Source organism: Anastrepha ludens, chromosome 2, assembly GCF_028408465.1.
Source record: "Anastrepha ludens isolate Willacy chromosome 2, idAnaLude1.1, whole genome shotgun sequence".
NCBI classification, from domain to species: Eukaryota; Metazoa; Arthropoda; class Insecta; order Diptera; family Tephritidae; genus Anastrepha; species Anastrepha ludens.
In genome coordinates this window covers 47581396-47591277 of record NC_071498.1, presented here as the reverse complement: position 1 = coordinate 47591277, position 9882 = coordinate 47581396, and the positions used below count along the sequence as shown (strand labels likewise).

The 9882-nt window shown below is 32.7% G+C and overlaps 1 protein-coding gene across 1 annotated transcript; it reads right to left on the bottom strand.

The window, feature by feature from the left end:
• Positions 1-1470: 1470 nt before the first annotated feature.
• On the bottom strand, positions 1471-9004 carry LOC128870459 (UDP-glycosyltransferase UGT5-like). The gene is made up of 3 exons (XM_054113130.1): positions 8525-9004; positions 2674-2933; positions 1471-2606 (listed from the first exon to the last, which is right to left on the bottom strand). The coding sequence occupies exons 1-3, from the start codon at positions 8766-8768 to the stop codon at positions 1548-1550; spliced, it is 1563 nt and encodes a 520-aa protein (XP_053969105.1). The 5' UTR covers positions 8769-9004; the 3' UTR covers positions 1471-1547.
• Positions 9005-9882: the final 878 nt, after the last annotated feature.

The following is a 9882-nucleotide window of genomic DNA, read 5'->3' as shown; positions in this document are numbered from 1 at the left end:
ATTATCCTTTTCATGAGTGGAAAAGATAGCGCTTCAATAGCGCGCTCACCTCCGCAGGGAAAACACTTTTTAATAACGTCGACAGAACCAACAAAGGATGGTAGGCGCAAGAGACATCGTTGCGGCATGTGCTATTCAGAATTAAAACACGACAAATTCGTCGTCAGTCGCCAGGAAGAAGGCCGAACTAGTGGCAACATACTGCGCCCAATGTCGGAGGTCACCATACCTATGTCTTAAACATTTTCAACAACTACATTAAAATTAAAAACAAAAAATATAGTTTTTTCTGTTTCCAGAATTGAATTGAATTTTCTCATTTTTAATTTCGTATTATTTCAAAACTTTGTATTTTACTATGAAATAAAATATTTTTTCTTTTAAAATAAACTTTCAATTTTCCCAAAACTCCTTCCGTTAGGGTCCCAGCCCCTAAAATCTAGGGGCCTAGGCGTGTATCACTGGTGATACATTGGCACCTAGGGGTAGATTTTTGAAATGATCACCGGTGATACATTGGCACCTGGGGGTAGGTTTTTGAAATGATCACCAGTGATACATTGGCAGCCAATGTGTTAAGTGGTCCCATTTTTTTTTTTTTGAAATAACGGTAATTCGTAAATATCTCAAAAACGTTACCATAGAATAAAAAATAACCTTGATTTTCGGAATCAGACGGTGATTTTACATAGGAATTTCATAACGGCGTCTCTGGTGTAGAAAAAAAGTTGAAATTTGTGATCCAGTGTAATTACCGTAAAAAAATATTTATTTATTCAAAAAAAAAGAAAACAAAACAAGATCTCCTTTGGTTACTTTATTTGCAAATACATATTTTATGTAAATAGGCAAACACTTTGTGGCACAGGGACTTTTTGGCAAGGAGCTTGGATTTCTTGATGAAACACGAAAAGAAGCCAAACTTCAAATATAGTTCAAATTCGAAATAAAAATAAAGATAAATAAAAACAATTTCATCAAAATGTCACATTTTTATTAGTATCATAGAAATCATAAATATCATTAATATCAAGTTTCAAGGAGTTAAAATATCAAAAATCAACTCAGATTTTTAAAACATTTATTGTGTTACATTAAAATTATTTTCGCTATAAAACTGCATACTCAATAATTGTATAATCATTTTCAATAAAAAGTGTGAACTTTTATTTAAAATGTGTGGTTATTTTTATTTTTTAGTTTATACAAAATTTGAATCTTGCATTCGTGGAATTTTCGTGGGGCAATGAACTAAATTTTCATAAATAAAACTAATTAAAATACAAGTAAATTGTCAAAACTTCTTAATAAGTTCCTGTGGAGTAGTTATTTAAAGCAGTGAATTTAATAACTAAATAATTAGTCCAATAAGCGGATTTAGTGATTTGAAGATTGAACCCCTATTTTAACTACCACTAAAAATTAGTGGTAGTGCAAAATGCCCAGCCCTGATTATAAAGCCTTTTAAAATAATTTACCAAAGCATTCATTTTTATTGACTAAGCAACTATAACAGCTAAAATCTCTTATTTACTATTAAATTAATTTTACTGCTTCTTTTGTTTGATATCCTTACGCGCAAGCGCAAACTGCAGCCAACCCCACACGACCCGTATCAGCAACAACAGCACCAGAACCACTACTGCCAGCCCACCAGACATGATCAGTATGGTATCTATACTGTGGTATTGTATGAAACTCAAATCCTGCCCAGCACAATGCAAGTGCTTAGCACCTTTATGTCGCACCACATATTCCACCCAGTAGACAGCTAAATCCAGCGGATTCATGGGTTGATCGCGATAACGCGTTGACATATCCGCCACACGCTTGGCATAGCTTCCATCCGTTAACATGCGTTCAATGGCCGCACTAAAGCTCTGTTTTGTAAGGCTTGAATAATCCAGACGTATGCCATAACCTCCGGAGGCAGCACGATTCATATTCAAGAACTGGTCGCCGAAAATCGGTATGCCGATGAAAGGTTTGCCATGATAAATGGATTCGGTGGTACTGAGTAGACCGCCATGTGTGATGAAGAATAGCACATTGGGATGCGCCAATATATCATCTTGCGGGAACCATTCACTAATATACACATTATCTGGTTTACCTTCCATTTTGGCATCCTCGAATTTCCACAGAACACGTTGCTTTAAGCCGCGGAATGTATCAAGTATCGCCTGTCGTGTCTCCATGGGCAAATATTTGCTACGTAGATTAGAACCCATCGAGAAATAGATTACGCCATGTTTCGAACTGTTAATGAAATGTTCCAAGTCAGCTGGCAATGGTGAGCGTTTGCGATTGATATGCATGCCTCCAACTTCGATCTGATTATGTACATAGGGTCGAGAGTAGCTGAGCGAGACGTGTTGGTTGAGCAGCACCAAAGCGGCATTGCGTCGCACTTCGTACATGTCGCGCTTGTTGTTGGGAAAGAATTGCTTGTACAAAGCTTCTTGTTTAGGTAAATAGTACAGATCGAGCAGTAAACGCTCGAATGTATTATACCCCAAATTTGCAAGGCGTTGCAACAGAGTCATATTATCGGTGAATGGCAGGAATGCGCTTGGAACGTACGAAAGTGGGGAAGGTGAGCCGACCTTGTGAAAATGCAATTCAATTGAAGTTAGAGTATTATAATTTGTATATAAAAAGAATATTACTCACCATATCCGTATTCCAGGGATGTGCTCCGAATGGAGCCAAGCCTATTAGTGGGGCATTGAAATGTTCACTCAAACCAAAGATCGATTCCGAGAGAAAAACTTCACAAATAACGGCATCGAAGGTTTGATTACTGGCCATGAGCTCTTGAACGCTGCGTTCTTGGAGAAATGTGCGTGAAATATTTATACCCATTTCGTGGTAGTTCTTCACATTTTCAATAATACTTTTTTTGATGGTGTCCAAGAGGTTTGATGCAGCATCTGTAGAGAGAAGACACGAAAAGAATGCATTTTTAGTTAATTATTTTTGTTTTAAGTTCTTGATTACTATGAGGCGGCTTTAGGAAGTTGCATGTATTTTTTATTTACTTTCTAAGCTGTTTCTGATATTTTTTGCACATTATATACATTAATTATATTATTTAAGAAAAAAAATAGTATATGGGCGTCAGAGGAAAGATCTTTTTAATAGCTTTAATTCAGAGTAATTTTTAATAGAATAGGGTTGCCATCATATTTGCAATCTCATTTTTTATGAATTATTTAAAAAGCTAACGTCATACGAAAAATGTATATGCCCATAAAATGAAGGATATTATTGAATAGGGTTCCCACCAAATTATCTCCACACAATTTTAAATTTATATATTATTAAAAGAGTTAAAAAGTGCACAAAAGCTTCACAATATGAGAATCGAGTGAGAATCATTTTTGGTAGCTTTAATTCAGAAATATTTTTACATAGGGCTGCCACCACATTTTCAATATAAAATACTTATTTTATGAACTAATTAGAAAGTTCAAAATATAGAAAGGATTCATAATATATTCTTCAAATAAATCTGACTTTTGAAAGGTGTATTTGAATAGGGTTGCCACCACATGTTCCATATAAGAATTTGATTTATCTATTATTTAGTAGAAAGTTACAATTATACAAAAGGTTAATAATATCTTCATCAAATAAAAATAATTTTTCAAATCTATATTTGATTAGTGTTGCCACAACGTTTTCAATATAAAATATTTATTTAAAAACTGGCTTTCAAGTACATGTACACCGGTTTAAACATTTTTGTTTAATAGTTTTAATTCTTTGCATAGGGTTGCCATCAAATGTGTCCCACAAAATTTTTTACTTAAACATTATTAGAAAACACAAAAACGTCAGAATATGGACATTGAACGAAAAGATTTTTTGTAATATTATAACTTTTATTCAGAAATATTTCTGCACAGGGTTGCCACCGAGATGACAATATAAAATATTTATTTTATAAAGAATTAAAAATGTTATGTATATTCAGAATATATTCACGAAATGAGTGTCCACTTTAGAATATTTTTGCTAGCTGCAATTAAGAAATATTTTTGCATAGAGTTGCCACCATATTTTCAATATGAAATATATTTTTTATGAACTAATTAGGAAGCTAAAAATATGCAAAGGGTTTATAATATCTTCATCAAATAAATAATATTTTTGAAAGGTTTTATTCGAATAGGGTTGCCACACAATTTTCAATAAACAATTTTTCATTTTATTAGTTATTTCAAACAACAAAAATTCCAAATTGTGTAAACCAAATTAAAAGTTCAGTTTAGGCTTTATTTCTTTGCATAGGATTGCCATCAAATTCGCCCCACAACATTTTTATTTTATAACACGGTGCAACACCGAAAATACACCTGATAAATTACACACTGTAGGTTGTTTATATGGTCGAATAATGCATAAAAATATTTTTGTTATATTTTTTGTACCCTCCAATTTTTTTTTATTTATAAAAAACCGTTTTTTCAGACGGTAATCTACGGATATCGCAGTCATTTTTTCACCGATTTTCAATATTTTATATGTTTTGAAAATGATAGTGTCAGACCTTTCAAATAATGTACAACAAGTAATTATTCAAACTAGTTAGTTGTGATTTTTATTTGATTAAACCTGGAGAAAGTGCTTTTTTTATCATTTTTTTAATTTTAACAATTTTTTATTGCATAATTTTACAACAAAATTAAAGATGTTTGTTAATATTCTTTGAGTGCATTTATTAGCGAAGAAATTAATGTATTACTTTCAATAATCGGACAAAAATTGCGTAAACTACGCTAGTTTTCCGTAAATAGAAAAAAATGCCTTGAATCCATTCTATCCATCTATCCATTTGTGGAACTATAGTTTTTGTCTTTAATGATTATTTACTTGGAAAAATCACTTCATATCACATCATATAAAATATTGAAAATCGGTGAAAAAATGACTGAGATATCCGTAGATTACCACGCAAAGTCTGAAAAAATGGTTTTATATAAATAAAAAAAAATGAAGGGTATAAAAAATATAACAAAAATATTTGTATGCATTATTCGACCATATAAACAACCTACAGTGTAATTTGTCAGGTGTATTTCGTTTTTTTTTGTATCACAGTGTAGTTATTAAAAAAAAAAACAAAAACGGCATAATATGGACATCGAACCAGAGGATTTTTTGCTATACCTTTTATTCGGAAATTATTGTGCACAGGGCTGCACCGAATTTTCAATATAAAATTTGTGTTTTAAAAATTATTAAAAATATTATTAATATACTCTATATTCAGAATGTACAAAAAATTCATAAAATGGGCATCTATTTAGGAATATTTTTGTTAACTTTAATTCACAAATACCGTTAAATAGAGTTGCCAACAAATTTTCCAAACAAAACTTATAACTACAATAATTTAGAAACGTATAAACTTAAAACTTAAAAAGTTATTTAAAATTATTTTGCAGTAGAAGTAGATCTCAACTAAATTAGAATCCAAGTTAGAATCATCCAATTTTATAAATGTTTAAATGAGTTTAACAAAGCGAACCAGGTGTGCAACTAAGTTCTCGCTGTTTGTCAATAGATGCCGCCAGCGGTGTGTGCTAGTCAATTCTAACATAACCTAAACGTCATAAACCAAGCTTAGCCATATGGTAAACAAACTACTTCGACACATTAGTGATTTTGTTTTGGTATCATATACTTTTGGTTTTGTGCAAATGTCTTATTTTGTGCCGAATAATCGTCATTTGGGGGAAGTGTTGATTTTCCTCTTTCATTCGAAAAAAACGGCGGCTGAAGCGCATCGAGAGCTACAGAAAGTTTATGGAGATCCTCCTTTAAGTGAAATAACGTGCAGAGACTGGTTCCATCGTTTGATTGTGTTGATCGTTGATAGTGTTGACGATCGTCCGCGTGAAGGAAGGCCAAAAACCTTCGAAGACACTGAATGGGAGGCATTGCTCAATGAGGATCCGTGTCAAACGCAAGAAGAGCTTGCTTCAGCTTACCAAACCCGTTAAAAGCCGCCTGGAAACACTAAAATGGGAAATTCTACCCCACCCGCCATATTCTCCAAATATTGCGCCGTTCGATTATCACCTGTTCCGATCGATGGCATATGGTCTAGCTCACCAGCAGTTCCATTCATATGAAGACATCATAAAATGGCTTGATCCGTGGATAGCCTCAAAAGATGAACAGTTTTACCACGACGATTTATGAGATCTACCAGAAAGATGGGAAAAAGTAGTAGCCAGCGATGCGCAATACTTTCAATGATTCACTTGTAACCATTTTTTTAGAATAAAGTTGTATTTTCATAAAACAAACAGCGGGAACTTAGTTGTGCACCTAATATAACATATTAAAAAACTAAATAAAATATTATAATATCGAATAAAATGTGTTTTACTCAGATTTAATACGAAACTATTTCTTATAAGGGTTGCCACCAAACTTTGTGTAGAATGATTTTTTTAAAGTAATTTATGTCAGCGGAAAGTCCATGTCACAGTAGTGACATTTTTTTTTGTTATGAAAAAGGTGTTGATTTATTAAAAAAGCTAAATAAAAAATTACATCTGATAACCCTTAAGGGTGTATTTTTGTAAGCCCATTTGTAAAGATTCGTATACGATGCTGGAATTGTGTATACAAGCCATTGAATATGGCAACTCCATCAAATTTTTGTAATAGGTACATCAAAGACCAGGCGGCCGCCGTAGCTGAATGGGTTGGTGCCTTACTACCATTCGGAATTCACAGAGAACACAGAGAACGTAGGTTCGAATCTCGGTGAAATATCAAAATTAAGAAAAACATTTTTCTAATAGCGGTCGCCCCTCGGCAGGCAACGGCAAACCTCCGAGTGTATTTCTGCCATGAAAAAGCTCCTCATAAAAATTTGTGCCGTTCGGAGTCGGCTTGAAACTGCAGGTCACTCCATTTGTGGAACAACATCAAGACGCACATCAACAAATAGGAGGAGGAGCTCGGCCAAACACTCATTAAGGGTGTACGCGCCAATAATATATATGTATATATATAATCAAAGACTATAGTCCGCGAACATTAAAACGAAATATTACAAAGCCAATAAGAAACAGCAGTTGGTTTCAGAGGCTACGTTAAGCTCGTCAGTAATCGCTAGAATTTTATGGTCACATACTGTGTTTATGTATAAATTCTGTGTTCGTTACTAATTACACCATTAAGCAACCCGCGCCATTCAAGAGGTTTGTTTTGAACTTGGCAATACGTTGCATATGGAATCATTAATATTCAATTAAAAATGCTATAGTAATATTTGTGAAATGAACACATTGCTTATGAGCAACATTGTAATTACTGGATCGATTTAGACCTTTGGCCGATCGTAGGTAGCACATACACATGACTTTTATTTTTTTCTATGGTTCATTAATATTTTTAAATATTTATAAATAAATATAGTATAACTTATTGTCTAACCAAAACCATATGCGTATATGAGATTCAATTTTTTACAAAAATTTTAAGAATCTCAACAACTTTTCACTCCGATTCCACAATTTCTTTTATATGGTGAAATGCGGATTAACGTGCAGGAAAAAAGTTTTAAAAAATCAATGAGATTTTCTAACAACTTCTGCTTTGCTGTTTATTTCACTACAATTTGATAAGCTGCAAAACTGCGTACAAAACATGTTTGTAGATATTCTAAGTAAAAACGGAAATTGTTACGGAAATTTCCAGCAATTTGTCCAATTTTTGTGTAAAAATTTGAAATTGGATTTACATATGTATATGATTTTTATTAGGCAACAAGCTATACTTTTATACAAAAATAATGGACATTCAGAGAAAAAAATAATAATTGTCAAAATTGTGATATGCTAACGTTTTATCGCGTGGTGTATGTAAATGTATTGTTAATTTCGCGCAAATATTTTTGTTATCGATTCAAGTGGCCACTTATATGATATTCTTCAGTAAGTAAATTAATGCCGCCAACGCACACTGCTTTTATGATATGTTTATATAATGCATACATACATACACATATAATAAATAATTGTACGTGCAAACACATGCACAATGTACCCAGCGCTTCATTGTACATTAAAGATAATTGAACCAATTTTCTATTAATAGTAAAATTATTCTTTATTCGTTTATCAAATAATTATATATAAATTTAATTAAGTGGCAGATATTTACGCATTTAGCTTAGTTGTCTTACTTTGTTTGGCTAACCAAATTCTTCGCATCTGTATTTAACACAAAAATTTGTTTTTTTATAAGAGCCCAAGTAGTTTTTATAACACTTTATTAATACTCCCATAGAGGTATTTTAGTTAAATTGACTTACCTTACTAAGGATTGCATCATCAGTACACGCACAATTTTTTATTTGACTTTCATAACTTAATTTCACATGAACGTTAATTACTTCGCTTTACTTATTGCAGCGACATGTGGGATTAGGCACATTTAGCTGCAGATATGTATGAATGTTTGTATGTACATATACCTAATATCTGCTCATACTCACTATCCATTGCCGCCTTGATCGTTGGTGTTTCAATATCGTGAAAATTCTTCAACGGTTCTTTCAGGGGAAATGGTGAAATGACAGTGACATCGTGACCTCTGCGTGCCAGCTCCTTCATTAATTTTGAACCAACAATGTAGTGCGACCTGGCCCCGGTATGAAGTATGCCTAAGAAGCGATATGCCTCTACATTGGAGCCAAGCAAAGCAGCTACAGCCAGAAGAATTGCCGTGAGTAAATGCATAATTCGCACACTTTTTGCGGTAAAAACTTCAAAATTAACACACAGTAAATATATTTATTGTTCAATGTACAATAATTTAAAAATTATATTTTCTAATAATTAACTTAATTGCAGTGAAGGTTGCAATTTTTTGTTTAATTAAAAAAAATCACACTATTTCGCAAATATTAGCGACATTTCTAACTGAACGTTGTGCGACAGACTGGTGGACGTTGTGTAGTGACACTCGATAACATTAAAAAATGTAGTATATAAATAAACACATTTCTCATACTAACGGCTATTTACAATTGCGCTTTATAGTTTTATTTCAGGTTTGTTAATTTTATATTCGCGAACTCGGTGTTGCCAACTTACTGAACTGTGCGTTAAGTCTGGTGTATTTTGCAAAGCAAGACGTTGAAAACAAGCGCATTTCTACTATCACACGAAACGGGCTTTATTTTAGTCTTCATCCAGCAGCATAATTTTACAACGCGAACAAGTGGCATGTGGATAGTTGTAGCTTCAAAACCGGTTAAGTGGTGTTATTGAGTAAGATTTGAGGCATATTTAATATCCATTACATAGATATGAAGTCAGATCTACAGCAGACGCTAAAGTAACTATACATTAGCGAATAAAGACAATTTAACACATAATTCGCTTCTATGATTTACTAGCAAAATAAATATTATATTAATCTTAACTTTATTTCTTTTCTAACCAATTCCAACGATTTAGCGTAGAAAAAAATATATAAATAGCTGAAGAAAGCACCCGAAAACGCAACGACTCTCTTACCCTCAAAGAAACGTTAGAAATATATATTACATATGTACAGACATAACAAAACATAACACAGCAAAACCAAACATAGGGCATCGGAAGACCAAATAACATAACAAACATAGCATGACATAACGAAACGAAACATAACACATCGTAAAAAAATAATGTAGGAAACATAAAATAACAGAACACAATAAATCATTATAAAAAAACTTAGAAAACGAAACATAACATAACACAGAAAAACATATGGGAACATAGCAAAACATAACAAATTTCGATAATAGCAAAACGTAATATATCATCTATATCACAAAACCAAACATCATATGGTACGGTGAAG

Bases quoted from the DNA above. Each gene is read 5' to 3' on its own strand.
- LOC128870459 (XM_054113130.1), bottom strand. From the start codon at position 8,768: ATGCATTTACTCACGGCAATTCTTCTGGCTGTAGCTGCTTTGCTTGGC. The intron at 2,934-8,524 runs GTGAGTATGAGC...TTCTCTCTACAG, and splicing joins GATCAAGGCGGCAATGGATA to ATGCTGCATCAAACCTCTTG. The intron at 2,607-2,673 runs GTGAGTAATATT...CATTTTCACAAG, and splicing joins ATCCCTGGAATACGGATATG to GTCGGCTCACCTTCCCCACT.